At 36.7% G+C, this 21186-nt stretch overlaps 1 protein-coding gene across 2 annotated transcripts in view; it reads left to right on the top strand.

Annotated features, from left to right (window-relative positions):
* CIT (citron rho-interacting serine/threonine kinase) overlaps positions 1–21186 on the top strand; it is a 72532-nt gene that overhangs the window by 26812 nt on the left and 24534 nt on the right. The window contains exons 13-23 of one of the 2 annotated variants that reach the window (XM_075718763.1): positions 2396–2566; positions 2842–2895; positions 3439–3492; positions 4599–4739; positions 5113–5238; positions 8197–8292; positions 10035–10151; positions 10604–10713; positions 13646–13820; positions 15258–15455; positions 17688–17741. In XM_075718763.1, coding sequence (XP_075574878.1) covers positions 2396–2566; positions 2842–2895; positions 3439–3492; positions 4599–4739; positions 5113–5238; positions 8197–8292; positions 10035–10151; positions 10604–10713; positions 13646–13820; positions 15258–15455; positions 17688–17741 — 1296 coding nt within the window. The remainder of the gene's footprint in view (positions 1–2395; positions 2567–2841; positions 2896–3438; positions 3493–4598; positions 4740–5112; positions 5239–8196; positions 8293–10034; positions 10152–10603; positions 10714–13645; positions 13821–15257; positions 15456–17687; positions 17742–21186) is intronic. The other variant, XM_075718764.1, reaches the window with a different exon arrangement.

Here is a 21186-nt window from a genome sequence, read left to right as displayed (position 1 = left end):
ATGACATAAAAATGCTGCTTAGGTCAACAAATGAATGTGTAATATCCTGCAGACTTTCATATCTGGGGTGGTCTTCTGAGCTATCTGAAACTCATGTGCAAGAACACCACAACAAAATATGCAGAGATGTTTTTGCTGACTCATACCAGCAGGTGGATCTTAGCCATTTAAGACTTGGATCATTTTTTAAGTCAAGAGGGATCTGGGAGGTGAGATGGAAGAGTGCCTTAGAATTTTGCTGTTGAAAATCTGAAGCTTGAGAGAGAATGAGTAAAATTAACAGCAAGTCAGAATCTTCAAAACCCACTAATTAGGCATCTGGTATTTTCAGGGCAAGATTATAGGTTCAACTTAACCCCAGGTACTTGAACGGTAGAGTGTGGTGTGTTTGTGGGTTTTTTCTTTTTTTTTGTTTGGGGTGTGTGTTTGGTTTTTGTTTTGTTTTTTATAACTAGCTGTGTTCTGGTAGTTACTTGATGAACACCTGTATGAATGGATGAACTTGCAACAAATCAGAATCTATATTTTTTTGAAAGCCCCACTCATTTGTATGCAGCTACCCTGATGTGATTTGCTTCAGGTATATGCCCTGAGCTTTGCCTGTCCATTAATATGTGCTTGAGTACCTCTTGATAGTTTTTAAACTATGAGCAATGCATATGCAGGAGGTATTGTTCTGTGTTGCCTTGAGTGATGCAGCCTGTTCCTCTGACCTGGCCATGAGATTTATTCCAAGATAGTCTTGCAAACATCAAGAAACAAGAAAAACTGAAATATTACTAATTATCTCCTCTTCTTTTTTGTTTTATCCTCCCTATTATCCTTCCTTCCCAAACACTCATTTTCACAGTGGCAGCTGTAGTCATGCCTACAATTCTTTGGTCAAGTGTTTGCTGATATGAAAGCTGACTATTTTAGGAAGTCTTAACAAATTATGATTTCTGAGCAGAACATGTATTCCTTCAAACCATTCTGCCTTTTTTATTCACAAATGTGTCTGTATGAAATGAATATTTGAGTTAACGTATGCTCACTTATTATAAAAAGGCTCTAATTCTTTCCAGCAAGAAAATAGGATCATCCATAGAGGGACTAACTGGAAAGATTAGGTCCCCTGTCTGCCTTACAAACTGGAGAACCAATTTGGGGATTACAAATCAAAGAGCCATTCTGCCATGTTCCCCATAAAGGATAGTAAAGCAATCTGTTAAAGGCCCAGCTTCTTTAAATATCTGCAACATAGATGTTGCTAGAGAATCACAGGCTGACATTAGGGTCAGTGTTCATGCAATCACTTGTCTAACTAAAGACAGCTGGCTGTCTGGAAGGAGTGATGACAAACCTGATTTTGTCATGCGACAGTTACTCTTTTAAATATGGGGGTAGTCAGGCATGTTGTAAAATATTAAAATGGAAAGAAAGGTAGACTCCCCCACTATCAGTCCTTCATAATCTTTCTTCCTAGCTCTTGATGTGCATGTTTTCTACTTGTTCTCAGCTTCATAAAAAATGTTTTTGGTTTGGGGTTTTTTTTGTTGTTGTTGTTTTGTTTAGAGTAATTTTATAAAATGTATACTTACAGGACTTAGTAAATGCTAAATAAACATAATTAAATTATTTTTTTCCAGTAAAGATACAAGAAGCAATCTCACGAGCTAGTCTCAGTTTGAGTACCCAGTCTCATTGAGATAGTCAATTCAAACGTTCTTTTCTTCTCCCACCTTCCCCATCTAAATGCCCTATCTTGTAGTGTCCTGCATGGAGAATCATTATTTCTGCCTATATAAGCAAATATCTTTTATGGGCAATGTGGGGTTTAGACAGTTTTTCTAAGTTAATATTTGATTTTAGGTTGTCTCCCATACAGAGCAATATGATCCTTTTTAACTCTGTCAAGAGAAAATAACTGACGGCTAGAAGCCACAGTATGCTACCCCTCTGCCTCTCCTTCTTTCCTTTTACCCAAGCTGTACAGATCTGTAGTAATTGTAATGTTATCAGCCTGAGAAAATATATCTTGAGGGAGTATCTGGGCATTTAGTAGAGACATCAACTCAAAGGCACATTTCTGTTTCAGAAATTAGAGATGTAAGTAATTTTTATCATTTGTGTGAGGATGTATGTATGTGTTTCTGCAGTGAAGCCACTCTCAAAAAGACAATGTTTTGACTTTTATGAGGTATTGACTTGAAAATGGCAAGACTCAAACCACAACACCATGGATATGTTGTTTTATATAGCTCTTATTGTTTTAGTTTGTACTTTACTTTTCTTCCCTGTATTCTTAAATGCACCTCTTGCCTGCAATCAGTATTCTGGGATCTGCTGCTCCAAGTATTTCCCCTGTTGCCTCTAAAATGTAATACCTTTTCCTTCCCTTCCACCACAACTACAGGAATATCAAGCTCAAGTAGAAGAAATGAGGTTGATGATGAATCAATTAGAAGAGGATCTTATTTCAGCTCGCAGGCGTAGTGATCTTTATGAATCGGAGTTGAGAGAGTCCCGACTGGCAGCTGAAGAATTCAAACGTAAAGCTACTGAATGTCACAACAAATTGCAAAAGGTAGTTTAGGCTCCATGGGAGAGGGGGCTGATGCTTGCTTGAATTTCTAGTGCTGTTTTACACACATACATGAATTGTGTGTGTGTGTTTCCTCTAAAGATTAGCGTGGTTTGTACAACTAATACAAAATGTGTTTCAATTGTACACTCAAAATACTGTAATTTGTACTTTGTGTAACTGCTTCTGTTTAAATTGCATGAGTTGATGACTGGATAGAAGACCAGTGTACTACAACTTTTCCTGAGACTGTTATATATTTTATATTTAAGTTACAGGTTAAAGATCAAGGAAAAAATGAAGCAGGAGAGTTGTATACCAAATTGGAGAAGGTATGCTACTTCAGTGTCCTGGAGTTTGCTTCCTGGGTCTTTCATATTATGCCTAGAAGCCAAGAGTGTCTTTGGCTAGTCAATGGCATGCACAGCCTCACATCCCTCACTGTTTTATTTTATTTTTTAAAATCTTTTTCTTGGTGCGATTCACTGTTCTTTCTGATTTGATATGAAGTTGTGTCTAGATATCCTGTTCTTAATGGATTGTGTTCAGAAGCTAGGCAAAGACAGGCCATTATGTCTTATCTGAGTTTGGAGTTAGGTTAGTGATACATAAGGGTTTTCTTTATGAATGAAGAATAGCAAAGGAAAAATAAAACCAATTCTGAGTATTCTCACACTGAAAAATCTACTTGGTGACCAGCATATGAAATCAACCAGAAGTTAGTAAAATGGGAGTAGATTTGCCAAGGAGCATTTTGTAGTATTGGAATTTATAGGGAGTGAATTAAAATAAATATGGTATCATAAGTAGAGAACATATTTTCCTTTTTTGGTTTTACAACACTCTTCCCCCCCCATCTTTTTATTTAACTGTAGATCAATACAGAGCAGCAGGCCAAAATCCAGGAGCTGCAGGAAAAGCTGACAAAGGTAATGTCTGGGTGGTGAAAGTGAATTTTCCACAAGATTTTCCAGTGAAACCTTAATGCAGAGGAGGGATACACTTTGTTTTATCCTCAAAAATAGAATTAGTCATGGCATGGGGGATGATAAGGAAAAGGGGGTAGGAACTGGTATCTGAAATCATTGGTGTTCTCAATATGCTTTTGGCTCTTGAGACATGTCAACAGTGTTTATTTTTACAAATGAAGCTGAGTCAGAACTGGAGTAGTGTAGAGAAATTCTAATTTAAAAGGCCAGTTTGGGTATGCTGTATGCAATGCACTGGCCCCTTGCTTCTGAAGACAGGGTTCAGATGCTTTTAGTTCGTTACATGTTGGACTTGGTTTAGTCTCTCAGTATACTCTGTTTTAATTGCAAAATCACTTTCCAGTTCAGTTATTCACAGTAGAAATGTTGAATGATAAGGATTCACAACAGGATTAAAATACCTTAGCAATGTATGCTGAAGGAAGTACATAATATCTAATGTTTGCAGTTGTGGTCAGTCTGTCACTTAAGAAGGCACTGTAAGAACAGTAGGGGAACTTCTATGATTGGGATCTTTCAGCAGAAAAGAAAGGGGTTGTCATAATAATCCACTGAGAGAGCTTTTCAAACTTGGCATCTGCTGAGAGAGGGCTTTTTCAAGGGTTAGAGATCTAGAATATGAATAGGAGGCCAAAACTGTGTAGAAATAGTACTTCTTATATTTCAAACGTGTTTTAATCCCCCCTCCCCTTTTCTCCTTTCATTAATTCTAAGAAACTATCTGTAGGCCAACAGGTTATTCTCCTAGTGTTTTAGTAAGACTATTTTGTGAGTTCTTGCCAAGAACTTGAGATTAATTTGGGGATCGACTTTACTTTCAGTGCATAGAGACAATTAGAAACTTGCAGCACAGCAAGACAAATGTGTAGCTCTCCTGGGTTCCTGCACATGTTTGTAGGTTGTCTTAATTTTAGACTGCTAGGCCAAAGTTCTGTAGCAATTTTATTCAGAGTGTTGACCATCTCGAGGTTATGAACTTTTCACATACTAAGTTTTTGTGTGTGTGTTTTTCTTATAATACTTTTTTTTTTCCTCTGGACCTTTAGGCTGTGAAAGCGAGTTCAGAGGCAACTGAACTTCTTCAGAATATCCGTCAAGCAAAGGAGAGAGCTGAGAAGGAGTTAGAGAAACTGCAGAATCGGGAAGATTCTAATGAAAGCATGAAGAAGAAATTGCTTGAAGCGGAGGTGAGTGGAGAATGTCTATCTAAAGTAAATTAGTTATTGGGATGCATCTCAGTTTAGGAACCCTCATCTGGATGACTGTGAACAGTCTGTATTCCTGTAGTAACTATTCATGGGAAAGTGATGTTAGGCATTAATCCATTTTTAATTACAGAGCATATATGTCTTTGAAGAAAACCAAGAGGCTTTTTATTTTCAGTGAGGAGTCAATAAGAACATGTGGTTAGCATAAGGGATTTGAGGCATGATGAGGATTTCAACTATAAAAGACCACCATATATTGACTGATTCAGCTGACTTTTTCTAGAAACTACTCATTGCTTTGTGATAATGCAGAGATGGTTAGCCTAAATGGCAGTTAATAATTGCTCCACAGGAACGGCGACATTCTCTGGAGAATCAAGTGAAGAGATTAGAGACTGTGGAACGAAGAGAAAACCGTCTAAAGGAAGATATTCAAACTAAATCTCAACAGATTCAACAGATGGCAGAAAAAATTCTGGTGAGCAGAGGTGAAAATGAAAGATAAAGGGTAAGAGTTTGTAAGAAAGGGGTAGGAAAGGAACAGAAGACATAGAATTGCATTGAACGAGGTGGAAGTTGTTGAATAAAGGGATTGTTTCTTTCATACTTCTTGTTCCAGTCACCCTGGAGAAAGCTTAAGTGCTCAAATTCTATTTGCATCTTTAGTTACAAACTCACTCTGGTACCTTTAGTCTTAATACTACTTTAAAATTCTAGTTGTCTCAGTGGGAGCAGTTTTAAGTCAACTTAGTAATATTTAAATTAATTACCTAACGATTGCCTCAGAAGTAAAACATTCTCAGGACAGGATACTGCAACAATAGAAACAAACACTGATATCTAGCTTCTAAACTAAATTGCAAAGGAATTTAGAGGTCAGATCTACTTGAAATGCTTACATTTTGAAGCAAAGAGAAATTAGTCATCTAAACTGTTTGTCTCCCAAGGTAATATTTGTCAGGAATCCATTTTCACCCACATACCTTCTCTGTTGGCAATTTCTTGTTTATCTCCTTGTTAAACCTATTAAATCTTTATAGTGAGTTGTTATGTCAGTCTACGGTGAACCAAGCAGAAGGTGTTTCTAATGCTTTTACCTCCCTGGGACAGGAAGCATAGTTTTATAGTGGAATAATTAGTTCTGAGTTTTTCATGAGTTCTATTTCTGTGTTGCCAATATGATAAGGAAAAAACATTACATTTTATTGGTAGCAATCCTGAGCATAGACAACACCTGAGGAAGGCCAAATGGAAATGTGTAAGTAACTGTATTTGGAGTCAACAGATGACCCATACTTGTTCTGGGTAATAGCTGCATATGTAGACTTCAGCATCAGAATGCCTGAGCGCTCTCAAGTAAAAGTAGATTCAGTTCTCTAGTAGTGCTGTTTCTTGCAAATTGTTTTGATAACATGAGTGCATGGTAAGTGGGAGACTATGGTTTTGCTGGGCACAGAGCCAACTTATGTTTAGAAATAGTGTAAAACTTCAAATTGTTTCATAAGCCTCTTGCGTATATTTGGGGATTGTTCCTTGGTTTTGATTATGTTCTCTGTGGAGGAAAAACTGGAAGGGAATGCAGAAATATCAACTAATTGTTTTACACCATGGGATATGTTTAGCTCTTATAGATAGTTTCCACGGAGTTCTGACAGAATATTGGAGAGAGACGAAAGTATTTTATAAAAAAGTCAAATGGGCATTGAAGAAGTCCTACAGTCTTTCCTAGTCCCTTGCAGCTCTGATCTGGGAGCACAGGGTAATAGTTTTTCTTTTTTCTCCACTTCTACCCTGTTCATTCCCTCAAATTGATCTCTTCAAACACTTTTGACTTTTCCTGGTATAGAAAGTATAGAAAGGTAGGAAGGGAGCTGAAGATACAGAATTGCATAGAATAAGGTGGAAATTGTTGAATAAAGGCATTAATTTCATGTACGCTCATCTAGCAGTACCTGAGAAGTCCCTGCTGGTCTGCCTGTATAGAATTTAATAAGAAGTAAGAAACAAGTTAGAGAAGATGCTTATTACTGCTTGAAAGTGTAGATCATTGCTATCATGCTAATAAATAAAGTTAGTGCTACACAGAGAATAGTAAGTGAGAACTGGAGTGGTAAGAGATTACCTTTTTAAGCCCACACTGGCTGTTAAGTGCCACTGCAGAAACTGGTGAAGCTTCTGCTACAATATGAGCAGTCTGATGCTGGTAGCTTTGAAGCTGCTGCTGATCTGGTTGTCTGATTCTCTGCCAGGACCTGAAACGTGTGGGCTTCTGGGGGAGGTGAGTTGTCCCTCTTGTTGCTGGGAGACATATTTCAATTGCAAAAAGCAGCAATCTCCATTCCTTGCAGAAGTGTTGGGTACTAGGCACTGTAGATGACCTACTTTTGGTGAACCTCCTCTTTGATTCTCACTTCTGGAAAAAGACGTCTATTGCAATTACTGGAGCAAAAAAGTCTTTGTGTGTTTTCAAGATGAGGAAGTTCAGAAAAGAGACTATGAAAAGAGCTAAAGTAGAAATATCAGGAAACTTTCCTGTGCAGTAATGAAAGCTGACAGGAGACCTGGATGCATCCCAAAGCCTGAACTTGTCTATGCAAGAGTCAACCCAGTGGTAGTGAATGACAGACCTGGATCTGCCTCTTGTTCTAAGGAAATTGTTGGAATGGCAAATGTGACAATGAGCATAAAGTTCTAAGCTCAACTCTTGCAAGTTGTCCTGTTGAAAGATATTATAGATATATCCTGAATAATATAGTCAGCAGAAATAGCTAACTTCTGAGATACAAAATTATTTAAGTTCTTATTGTGCATGGCTCAAACTATCTGATGTGAAGTAAAGAGGTTAAAAATATTCTGGTATGTTCTACCATATATATTGCATCCTGCACTTTTCATTTTCCAAGCAATTTATAGTTATTCTGACAACATTCATCTGAGGAATACAGCAAAGTAAATACTATTCCCACTCGATGAATGTAGATGAAAAGCATAGACAGCAGTGCCCCATTATTGAGGTCTTCTGTGAGAAAACAAGTGAGAGACCTTGTTAAAAATAGATCTGAACTTCCTGTGATGCCACTGCAGCTATAAAGTGTTTACAACTGCTTGTTTTCACAAGACATCCTTGTCCCATCTTTGGGAATGTTTCCTGGGAAATGGAGATTCTTACTGTGGAAGTAGAAATGTTTGTCTTTAGCAGTATTACCTGCTCTACAGTAGATGGGTCAGCAGCAATACGCAAAGCTTAAAATTGATAATGTGCAGCTCTCATAATGTTTTTTCGTTTTTTTTTTTTTTTAACATGACAGTCCTGGTCTTGGGATTTTTATAGTGTGAAGCCTTAAAAAAGAGAATGAATGAGTGTTTGATACCTGTGTAATACATACACACAGCACCTACTATTTCTTTGTGTCTGAATATGAATCTCTGCTTTTAGGAGCTGGAAGAAAAGCATCGTGAGGCTCAGATTGCAGCACAACATCTGGAGTTGCAGCTGAAACAGAAGGAACAATTCTATGAGGAAAAACTCAAAGTAAAAATATCTTCTTATCATCTTCCTGCAAGCTTTTGTAGGTAGAATGAGTTCAGGGTAAAACAGTTGCCTTTAGGCTCTGATTGCTTTGTCTTATGAGTTGCCTTCTTGCTTACCACTACTGAAATGTTCGGAGAGCTTAGTGGAATCTGATTAAGTTTTTCTTCTAGTCCATACCATTTTGTACCTTATCTGTCTTCAGCACTGCATTAAAACAGGTGGCATTTGAATTCAGAACTATAGGCAGGCAGTTGTTGATTGTAATTTGACTATTGCTGACTAAATAATACTTAATGCTATTGGATCTCACACCCTGAAAAAGCTTTCAGTTCCTACGGATGATTTTCTAAGAGTATTCATACAGCCTACCTGCAAGTTTTAAATTCAGCAAATACTAGAGCATTTCTGAAATTCCATCTTCTTGGAGCTGTAACATCTGCCAAGAAGCCACAGAAACCACCCACTTTGTTTTTGTGTTTTCCAGGGCAGCATAAGACATTAACAGTTAGAAATAGAATCATAGACACCATCTAAAATTAGGAAAAACAAATTGGGAAACAGGAGTATGTGCACTGTCTAAGGATTTTTCTAAAGAACCTGCACTACCTCAGCCAGTAAATGTGTTTTGTAAGAATCTTTGTTTCTACTAAGCATAACCTGTTTTCAGCAATCTTTATCTAGTAAGTTTACCCAGGACTTTTAATTCTACATTTCAGCTTAAATGTGAGAGGATGTAATATTTAAGAGGAGAGGAGGAATTTCTAATGAAGGGAAAAAAGAGAAGTAAGAAGGTTTCCTGGCAGACCAGAGCATGTGGTAATCAGTAATGAGAGGAGAGTGATAGAAAGCAGGAAGATGAGGGGTAGGTGTTGGGAAAGGAGAAGTGGTGACATAAAAACTAGAAAAGATGATAGGGACTGGAAAAAGAATTAAAAGAAAAAGAGAGCCAGTGTATTACGGGGACATATGATACAGGGTTTAGTAGGAGGAATTGAGAGGCCAGGTGAAAAAGATTCAAAGGGATGAAAGAGGACATGAGATGTTTGTAACTGGAATAGTAAAAAATATCCTGTGGTGTCCAGACTTTGTGCCTTTGAAAACTTGTCTTTGAAGGAAATTACCTTCAGTTTAACAACTAATTTAAAGCTCTGGACATGCATACATAACAAGCATTTTTTAAAAATGTAACAATTAGTTACTCTAGTCCTGTTACTAATGACAGGTATTCGTGTCACAAAAAGAAGTCTTTTACTTAGCTGTTTCATTTGGTGTCTCCAACCTGAAGAATTCAGGGGGTCTCAGTTGCCTTCTCACGTATACTTATGGAACTTACAAATTACTGCTGAGCCATATTGGTAGGGAAGCCAAAGGATGTGCACTTCCTTACTTCCTGTACTACACATATTGGGGTATAGAGCTTTCTCTTTTCTGTTGGATTAGCCTGGAATATTTCTTGAACACAGTTCACGTGACTTAAAATAATAACTAAAAAAATCTACAGTGTCTCTATGTCTTCATAAAATTCCATCATTAAATTCAGTCTAAAGAGATAACTGAGGGAGTACTCTTTTTTGGAGTTCGTTCTTCCATGGATTTCATGCAATTGCATCTTGGGTTTAATTTTGCTTGAGATATGATCAATTGCTTAAAAAAAATTCTATCTTTCTTGATGATTTTCTTTCTGCTTGCCCTTTGCCCAGTGAAACAGATATAATTTAGACAAAAGAAATGTCTTCATTTAGGTGTTGGAAAATCAGATGAAGAAAGATCTTGCAGATAAGGAAGCACTTGAGAATATGCTCAGAAGACATGAAGAAGAAGCACATGAGAAATGTAAAGTCCTGGCTGAACAGAAGGCGGTACGTACAGTTGAATTGAAAATCAAAGCATTTTAAGAGTAGCTTTCTGAGACTCTGATTTCAAGCAAGGTAATCTTGTTTGAGGTTTTGTAGTGCTGCTGAGCTGTTTTGAAGGAAGTGCACTGATTAATACTAATTTTAAAAGACATGGCTGGTTTTTTTTTTTAATTCAAGGTGTTTTCAAGAATATTTCCTTAAAAGTAGCCACGTAGCTTGCTGTGTCCCCATCATTTTGTGCATTGATAATATAATGGTTGCTTTCTCCTAATATTAAAGCAGTAGAAAGCAGTTGTAAATAGCTCCAGTAATTGCATCTGTGATGCTCTTTTGGCCATTTGATCGGTCTTCTTTTACTTCTTTTTGTTTCTGGAAAAAGTTCAGACTTCTTTTTAAACATTGTTTTTATAATCACTTCTATTGTGCAGTCTCAAAGGCACATTGCTCTGTTTCAGATGATCAATGCAATGGATTCGAAGATTAGGTCACTGGAGCAGAGAATAGTGGAATTGTCTGAGGCCAATAAACTGGCAGCAAATAGCAGCCTTTTTACCCAGAGGAACATGTAAGTATAGCAACTGATATCATACTGGTCACTACTGAACAGTTCTCAATAATATCTGTTCTCTTAATGTAAGAGTGGTTCTTTTTTGCAGGCCTGCTGTGCTCCCTGCTTGTTTTTCAGTGATGCAAAAATATGCTTGTTCTTCAAATAGTTGTGGTTCACTGCATATTTTGTATTTCTTCAAACATGACTAGGAAAATTGGTTTGTATTACAATGTTTACTTTGGAGCCTTTCCTAAGGCTGGCGCTTTGTGCAGGTTTACCAAACATCTTAAATGAATATTAATGATTTTAATGTCTAAAATACCTCTGGAGAAGCATATATTCCTTTTTTGAACATATATATTGCTAATAGATTTATATTTTCCTTGGTTCCTGTGACAGTTACATGATGTTGAAATTGAAAACATTAAATACCTTTCTTTCACAAACATTCCATCCTTCCCTGATGAGTGAGAAGACAAGTAAGAAAACTAGATTTTTAAGCCAAGAGTTTTTCCTGCATGTTTTTGAATTGCCGATTGCAAGAGTGAGATATTTTGTTACTGAAATGGGCAGAAGTAATGTGAAGTAGGAGATACCCCAGCTTCAGCTTCAGAATGCTGCTTCAATTTGTTTTTTCTTCCTAACCCAGACAGCACTTGCATATATCTCTATTGCCTTCTCAGCTTCAGCCTCTCTTTTTGTTCTCATCAGTGACTGGTGTAATAGTCAGCTCAGTGTTTTTGGGGTAAACTACTGGTCAAGATCTAATGTCATCTTGAATCACTGTAATCAGCAATTGTTCTTGTGGTGAAGTCTTACTTATTAAACGCAGAGGAAATCTGCATCAGATATTTTTGTCTGCCTGAACTTTGTTTTGCTTTGGATTTTAACTGAGATTCCTTGTCCTTATAATGATTTTTCCTTCATGAATGCCTTAAAGGCATTCTACTTCAAGTATAGGAAAAAGTGTCGGTTGTCCAATATGTCCTGCAAGGTAGGGCTAAAGTAGTATATGCTCCTCCTGAGTTAAGAGATTCATCAACTTTGGCTGTCTTCAGTATCTGTCAACTGCTGCATGCAATGTCAGGTAGTGTATCTGTGGGAAGCACTTGGATAAGTTCACCTATAATATTGAATAGAATCAAGCAAGGATGAATTTTGGCAAAGAGTCGCTTTGGGTTTTTTCCTTTTCAGTGGTGATTATGCATTCAGATATGTAATGGCTCCAATTTTTGTCGTGTTTGAAATGTCTGGCAAGTTATTTTAGCCTAGGCAGCCAAAAATATTCACAGAAATAACTGAGAAATTTGTGTTGCTTTATGCTCCAGGTGACCTCCAGTTAATGACCCAGGAAGTTTGTTGACACAGCAAAAGCCATGACTTACTTGAGTCTGGAATAAAACAGAAGTATTGTCTCAATATGTACCTGGGAAGCATATGCAAGGTCTAGTGTCACAGTCATTGGTGCTGAACTGAGTGTTAGAACTTAGCTGAGCTATATGCATCCTCTGAGCAAAAAATATTTTTTATTTAATATTTATGACCTGTGTTCACTCAGTTATTGCTTCAGTTAATTTGGCAAAAAAAAATATTTTTTAAGCAAAAAATATAATAATGTTTTAACATATGACTTAAAATAGATTATTTACAGACATATTGTCAAGTAACGTAGTTTTGCAGGATTGGCAGAAGGTAGTACAGAATTAACATTTTAAGAGAAAATTGCTTTATTATGCATGCAGATAGCTAATGAATTTGTGCTTATTTTGTGAATTGTGGTGGTGAAAATGTATAAATCTGTTGTTGGACTGTATTTTGAATCCACAAAAGCTACAGCTAATCTGAGCATGTTTGAAGAAGAGAACTAGTGATTAAACTCTTCAGAGGAGAGGGGAACTCTGCTAGCTTTTGTTTCATCAGTATCTGAGGAAACTAGTGATTATCAGGTTCCTGAGAAGATAGCCCAGTAAACAGCAGGAAGTGAAATAACACCATTTGACAGTTCTGGCTGTCAATAATCTGTGGAGGTAAATTAAAAAAAAAGAAAGGGTGAAAAGGTGGTTTTGTGTGCAATGCACAAAAATGTGAGTCAGAAGTTCTATTTTTAGTTTTGTTAAGTCTTCCTATGTGATCTTGGGCAACCCACATAAATCCTCTGGGATAGGATTAATAACAGCTTATTTCCCAGTGAACTTATTAAAATATTAATTCATTAATATATGTAGAGCTTTGTGAGACTTCTAAGTAGAAAGCACACTATGACACAGAGTTTTCCGATGCATGAGAAAATGATTCCTGGAATTGTAAATAATGTAGAAAGAGCTTTTTTTTTTTTTTTTTTTTCCTTATGAGCACAAGTAATTATTTTGTTCACTTTGTAGATTAAGACTTTGATCAGAGACAACAAAGTTTTGCTTCAATGTAGGTCAAGTTCTAGGTCCATTACAACTTTAAGAAAAAAAAAAACAACCCAAACAACAAAACATCCCACAACACATTAACCCCCCAAACCCTAAACCAATGGATTTTTCTTATCTCATGGAAATATATTGTGTGAAAGCATTTACTGCCATTTATTTTAGCATTAACATTTATTTTTCCTGTATGGAAAAGCATGTAACAAATAATTGGTGAAATGAGAAGAATGAACTGTAGCTTAAGTATTGTTGTAGATTACTGTGTGCAAGATTAAGTTTTCTGTGCAACTTGCAAACATAGAATTTTAGTGCTCTAGGCATATGTTGATGAATATGCTAGTATATGGATCTCTTGCAGACAGGAATAGAGAGTTGACTTTTTTTTTTAGGTGGGATGTAGAATTTAAGCTATGAACTTAACTATTCTACTTAACAGGAAGCTTGTAGTCTATTATTCCTTACTTCACCCCAGTGAAAAGACATGCGCTAAGGACATTTTGCGTTTGTCACTTGTGCTTTTCTCCTATCAGGAAAGCCCAAGAGGAGATGATTTCAGAGCTCAGGCAACAGAAGTTCTACTTGGAAACACAAGCTGGAAAGTTAGAGGCCCAGAATCGAAAATTAGAAGAACAATTGGAAAAGATGAGTCACCAAGATCACACTGACAAGAACCGCCTGTTGGAGTTAGAGACTAGGCTGCGAGAGGTGAAAACTTGGGTTTAATCCCTCCAAACAAACTTACTTGAATGTACCCCATTTTGAGTATTACAGTGAGAATTAGAATTAGGTTGTTTTAGTTCTGTGTGTCATAAAAAATGGTGGTTTAAGGTGTATTAATTTAGTTTGGTCAAGCAGTACTATTTTTTTCCCCTGGGAGAAAAAAAAAAATTAAAATTGCTCATTAGAAGGAGATAAAAGTAAGTATTAAGGATTTGTCATTCTTAGACCTAACTGAATCTGAGCTTTTAGATCATCTTGCTTTCTCGGAAGCATATTTATGGTGTTTTGTACGATATCCTTATAATGTTGTCTAGCTAGAGTGGTTATGACATAGTGAATAAAAGCTTAGCTATGTACAATGACCAGCTTAACCATAGCCTTAGAGTCTACAGAATAGAAAGCAAAGGACAGAACAGAATTGCTCTAAGAAAACAGGAGACCTGTTGCTTCATGCACATTTTTCAGAAGTTTTCTGGAAAGGAAACGTAACAGTAACATGAAAAATAAGTGTTTTTAAAGATTTGTGAGCTGTGCTTCATTTTTAGTTTTGTATCAACTAGTTTGGATCCACTTCAAGTCTTCTTTTACCTTCTCCAGTCTCACTTCACTAATTCTCAGCTAAGACTGAAATCTTGCCTTTAGCTAAGAGGGTTGGATGACCAACACATGTCCTTGTTTGACCGGAAGTTGGTTGGGACCAGTGTAAGATTTCTGGCAGGCTTGTCGCGCATCTACAGCACAACAGACAGATTCACTTGGGATAGCAGACAGCCTGAAGAAGGTGCTAAGGTTTGGAATTGATTTTGAGCACTGAGATCTGTTCTGCTGCTTGTTCATTTCTTATCCATTTCTGGAAATTACATGTTTATCCCTGAGTATGCCTCAAGAAAACCTTCAACAGAAGCCATTCAGATAAACCCAGAGCCAGATGATCTGGTTGGTTTCTCTAAAAACAATCTGAAGGGAAAATGAAATATCAAAGTCAATTGCAAAATGTATGCAATGTTTACATACACATAAAGATTAGTATTGATGTTTATGCCTAAAGGTTCGCAAATAAAGATTCTTAAAGATTCTCAATTTCAGTGAAGGAAGTTCATCACAAACTACTAAAACTTTTATGGTTTTTGTATCAACGTTTGATATGTGATATTGGAATCACAGCTGGAACTATTCTTGTGCCCTTGTTGTTGTTTCAAATTGCCAGGTTGCTTTTAACCTTTTTCAAAGCAAACCAGTAGTTTTTAGGTAGTAGGCAAAGCTGCGTCCTTGACTTCTCAGTGACTTAAGCAATCTGTCAAGACGTCATTTTTGGGATAGACATGGCAATGGCATCTTAAAGTGAGGTCTGAAATGAGATTACATTACCTGTATTTTCTTTGTTAGTAACTTATATTTGGATGCTACTTTTTCTTTCTTCAGGTTAGTCTAGAGCATGAAGAACAAAAGCTGGAACTCAAAAGGCAGCTGACAGAATTGCAGCTGACACTCCAGGAGCGGGAATCTCAAATTACTGGGCTGCAGGCTGCACGGACAGCCCTGGAGAATCAGCTCCGCGAAGCCAAAACTGAACTAGAGGAGACTACAGCTGAGGCAGAGGAAGAGATTCAAGCTCTCACAGTAAGCCCTAAAATACGTACTATGAGCTAAATATACAGATTAAAATTATGTAGGTGCATGTTTCATAAAGAGGTTAAAATGAATTTATACAATTTAATTTTTAATTTTCAGAACAGGATATGAATTGTGCCTTGTATTGATAGAGGCAGGAATGGCTAAAATGTCAAATTTTGTGTGTCTTATTCTCTTTAACCATATGAATGCTTCCAAGTAGTGGTTCATTGCTGCCAAAACCGATTGATTGTTTGTAAGAGCATGATTACTTCTGTGATGAGGTGAAAGTCGCATATGAAATTGTTATTGCTAGCAATTTTACTCTGTGACTTACTTATTATTTAAATAATATCTCATGAGTTTGAAAGTACTTGATGATCATAAATGTTTTGATGATTTTTTTTTTTTTTTTTCAGTTATCCTGCTTTGAGGATACTTATTTGGGGGAAAAAAACCCCAAATTCCTAGGAAAATAGTGTTGTTAGCACATAATTTTATTCCAATGGTTATTTCATTAAAATTTGCCACGTATGTCTTGCAGTCTCTGAGGTGTGTGAATGATATAAAGGGAAAAAGGTTCAATTCCAGCCCCCCTGCCTTCCCCCTCCGTACTCCCCGTAAATGGAATTCTAAATTATATGCTGCTGTTTGCTGTCTCTTGAGTACAAAAAGATGCTTTCAAACTGCTTGATTCTAAGAAATATTTCCTTCATAAAAGATTCCCAGGACTGTGAGGGGAGAGAGTGGAGGAGTGTATGACTTGCTACCAGCTAATCCCCATTGAGCAGCAGTCTTAAATGACCTTCAAATCCAGTTATTTTGAAGTGCTGAAAATGTGCATTCTCTTGCTCCAGTGGCATTTGATCAAAGAACTGTTCCAAATATTTCTGCCATTGCTATTTTTCGGAAGAGATGGGGGGCTCAGCTGAGATAGGTGCTTGTATTATGTTGATGCTTTGGGTAGATGAATGGGAGAACCGTTCACTCAGAGTTGTTCTAAAGCGGGTACACGCTGGGAAAGTACAGCAACAACATCAAGGCTTAAAAATAACTGAATAGAACATGGCATCGGTTTCTTTTTTGCTCAAAACTGCGGTGGTCCCCTCCCAGCTGAAAGCTTTGCATAACAACTAATATTACTGCCAATGGGATGGCAATGTGCTTGATATCTTTACCCTACACCACCAGTGAAACAAATTAATATTTATGACCTGTGTTCACTCAGTTATTGCTTCAGTTAATTTGGCAAAATGATAGTGCTTTTGGACCAGCTGTTGTAAGATAGTCCAGTTTGTTGGGCTTGGGAGTATTTCTGTTATGGATTTTTTTAATATGCTTTTTTATTTTTCACATTGCCTGTTGTGGTAAGATAGCTTTTTAGCTCTCATATTTGACTTCTGCTGAACAGGTTTTTTTTTTCCTGTTTAGTCTCTTGGCTTTAAGGAAAATGTTCTGAATGAAGAAAGGTGGCTGGATGTGCTAGTGCACTAACCTTTCATTTGTTAAGTTTTCAGATAGCATATGACATTAGACACTTGTTAAATCAGTTTGATGAATTTTGAGAGAGGCCAGGAGGCTGAAACAAGAACTTTTGCTTTGTTATGCTTTGCTTGTAAACTAGCAGGTAAAATTGTGCATGCAATACTGCATTCTTTAAAAATACGTGTTTGCACTTTTCCATACTTTGGATGCTGTCTTCCAAAGAATTGATTATTATGTTTCATCACTGCTTTTTAGAGAGGCTCAGGATTAAATGGTACTTTATGGTAGAATTCAGGTAGATTGGCAGAGCTGTTTGGGATAGCTTGCATAATACTTCATTATAATTTTTCTTTGCAAGCGTTAAATTGTATGCAGTATTTCTTTTATATGAAATACCAATCTGGATATGGAAGTAAAACCAACTCAAATTTAAATGTCAAGAATGTACAAACTTAACATGGAATTGACATGTCTTCTGGTGACCATTTCAGATGGAACCTTTTACATAATTCAGTTCCTGAGCTTGTACATTTTTCTGAAGTAGTTCAGAATTGGGACCATAAGTGTACTTTGATTAAGTAGGATGTGACTTTTGCTAATCAGTTCTTTGCCACTACAGAGTGCTTTCACAGCCTGCAGCATCTGCCTTCCAAACTTTGCTTGCTGGTAGATTGTTCTGCAGTTTGTTTAGCAACAGCTGTTGGATTCGAATTCTAATGTATGAAAAATTGATGATTAACTTCTTACCTCCTTTAGGCACATAGAGATGAAATCCAGCGTAAATTTGAAGCCCTTCGTAATAGCTGCACAGTGAGTATTAAATACAGACCATTGAATTATTTTGAAATTAAGGATAAGGAAAGAAACAATTTACTTATTTAATCCTTGATGACACTAGTTCCTAATGTGGACTTCTGGCTTCAAGGTGTTAGTAGGAGCTAGACGGATTGGATTTGATTTCTTTTAGGTTTCAGGTAAACCTCAGTTTTGAGGTTTTAGCTTGATCATGACATTGACACTATTCTTCTTCTTGGAGAAGAAAGTAAATTAAAATATCTCATTGCAGTGCAGCTAGTAAGAATGGTGTAGCAGCTGCAAAAGATGATTGTAGGTGAAGATCTTTTCTGCTCACAAGAAAAGATCTACCTGTCCATATCCTGAGCTGCATTGTAGATCTAGGCCAGAGTGGAAGAGCCTTTGTGCTCAAAGAGCAGAGGGGACTCTAGGATCTTACTTTGCACCTTCTGTTGCCTGACCTGTTTTTAGATTCATTTTGTCAATCCAGGACCGATGTCTGAGGGTTTGTCTATCACGGATTCTTGCAGATTAACACTATCTTCAAACTTGTTTATGATGGTTAATGGAGAGCATCTGTCTTCCAATGACATGAATTACAAAAGTGTTGAATAAGGACCACAGTCCTCTGGATCAGCACTGGTTGCTGATCTTTCTAGGCTTTTTCTCCTTACTCCACCCTGTAAGCAGGGCTTAACTGCTGTTTTTTTAATCTTGATTGTTTCCCTACTTCCAATGATTTCCTCAAACTTAATTTTTCATGCTGTAGGACTAAGTATCTAATGTACAAGTTTTCACCTTTCAAAAACATCTTCAGGATGAGAGTTATTCTGTTTTCCTCAGTTGCTTTTTAGCACTAAGCAAGGGGATTCTTCTATTCTGTTCATAGAATACGCTTATATGAAGAAATGAGGAAGTAGAGCTTACCAAAGCATGTTAACCTCTATCTAAAAGAAATCCTGCACAAGAACCCTTACTTTTTGTTCACTTCTTCATTTACATAGATTGATCTTCTAGCTCCATATGTGCTATCATGTATCTTAAATCCATAGCTGCTATCTTTTGTTCTATCTTGCATACAAAACGACAGCTTTTTTATGAAAATGCTTATGTGATCTCCATGCAGGCAAAAACCAGTTGTGGAAAATCTGTAGCTTGTTTTCACTGCTTGGTAGGCTGCCTTTCAGAGGTTGTAACTCATTATCTAGTAACACTTAGGCTCTGTAAGTGTGGTGAACAATCTCCAGCAGTGAAGAGTGACCCATAACATTTCAAGAATGTTAAGAGCTTCAAAGGTTCTGCATAAAAGGATTTCTAAAAGTGTTGTGTGTTGTAAGGCCCTTCAGTGGGATAAGTGGGGATCAGACATTCTCATCAATAAGAAATTAATTAAATAGTTCCTAAATGAATAATACATGCTCATCATACTTTCTCTTTCCAGCCCAAGAGAATACATGTATAATTTAATTGACCACGGATAGAAACTTTCTTGTTCTGTGTTATGAGTAGTTCTAGCTGTCCATCCTGTCTACTAAGGAGCACTAGGGGAAAATATAGGACAATCTTTTATTGACAGTGAGGGATCAGGCAACGTTTATTATGGTGCCTTTACCAGATGTTTCAACCTCATTTTTATGTGATTGTGACCAGTATGATGCTGGCTTTGCTTTTTGGTGACCATGTGAATCTACTTGAAGGTGATTAGAATTTATACTCCTTTTAAAATAAGATAACACTTCAAGGGAATAATTGTAATATGCTGCTCCTTATGCAGCATCATAATGAGTGGGTTTATTCTTTTAGCAAGTTTTCAAAAGATACCCTTTTCAAGCCGAAACAAACTCCTTGAACTAGTCTGGCAAACTTTGTTATGAATTATTTTTTATTTAATCTTATTGAGAGCCCCAAAACAGCATAAGAATTATGAAAATAAGATTAGACAAGGGAAAAAAATTGAAAAATATTTAGTTACTTCAGTACTAGTATAGTATTCAAAAGATAAATAAAAATACTTAATCTACTTTCTTTGGTATTTCTTCTGTTTCTCTAGCTTCACGAAGGTTACAGCTTCCGACTGTAGAGAAGGCTTACACCTCAAATGTGTGTCTGCTTTCCTTGTACCCTCACTGCACTCTCGTTCTTCCTTTTGCTGAGGTCTCTGACCAACTAGATGTTTTTTAGGTTCTCCTATTTGTTCATTTTAAATTTGCTGTGTTTTGGGGTGCATACATAAAGACCATTGCTATGTTGTTGGTCCTAATTTCTGCCTTGTTTGTGAATTTATATTCAGTTGCTCTGACAGCTCTGCATTGTTTCATCTTGTGACATCTCTCTTTTAGTATTGGGAGTCAAAAAGCAAATGCTAGCATTTGCTTTCTCTGTGTCTCAGTTGTGCAAGAAATAATAGGATACATAATTACAATAAAAACTGTAAATTGTAGTACCTGCTGTATGCACACACAGGTGCATGTGGGCACACACGGAGAGCAATATTTTATCATAGTCTTCTCACAATGATAGCTTATCCAGCAAATCTGTTGTATTTTCCAGGCAATCAGGAAAATATCTAGAAATAAAAGGCATTTTATTAAATAGGAAAATTTACGTATTTGTCAGTTGTTTCCAACCTCCTCTTAATTACGGCTTGTTGTTGGATCATCAACGTGTTTGAAACTAAAAATACAACTAAGTTATCTAAATAATAGTAGAATTGTTTGAAAAGGAAACATTCAGTAAGCGGGCAGTAAAGTCTATAAATATTTAGAAGAAAATAATCCTATAAAGTATTTACATTCAGCTTAGTAAGATACTGTTGCTATTCCAGGCAACCACCATCTGAATCTTCTAGGTTTTTTTCAGGTACAGGCTGTTGCTTTTACTCTAGCAAGGAGTGGCATTTCTTAATACTAATTGCACATTGCATTTCCATTTATTCAAGATTTCGCCAATAAAACAAGGTTTATCTTCCCCTCCTTGAGGTTCTTTTGTCATCGTCTTGTGTTCCTATCTTAAGCATTAACAGGCTTGATTCTGCACTTGTCTATGAGACTGGATATTGAGGCATTAAATCGGCAAGCCCGTTAGGCACATGTATAATTTTAGTCATGCATAAAGTCCTGCTGACTTTGGTCTAAGATCCTGATTCCACATTAGCTCAATGAGTTGGCATACAAGAATAATCTGTGTTCTTGAGAACTTCTGAAACTATGGCTGAAGATGTTATATACTTTGAATCTAAATTATGCTTCAGAGTAAAAGGATCTTGCCCACTGTAACAAGGCTAATACCCAGGCAAAAACTTTTGTATAGTTTTGTTAAATTTGTAAAAAAGGAAAAAAAAAAAAAAAAAATTGGCTGTTGGGTGGGAGGGGTTATCCCTGATTCTCATTTCACGGAAAATGTGATGGCAGATGCCAGATATAGGCAAAAATAGAGCTTTGAAGTTTTTGTAGCCTGACAA

The sequence above is a fragment of the Pelecanus crispus genome, chromosome 11, assembly GCF_030463565.1.
Source record: "Pelecanus crispus isolate bPelCri1 chromosome 11, bPelCri1.pri, whole genome shotgun sequence".
Taxonomy (NCBI): Eukaryota; Metazoa; Chordata; class Aves; order Pelecaniformes; family Pelecanidae; genus Pelecanus; species Pelecanus crispus.
Note: the sequence above shows the minus strand (reverse complement) of the source record. Positions and strands in the feature narration are given on the sequence as shown.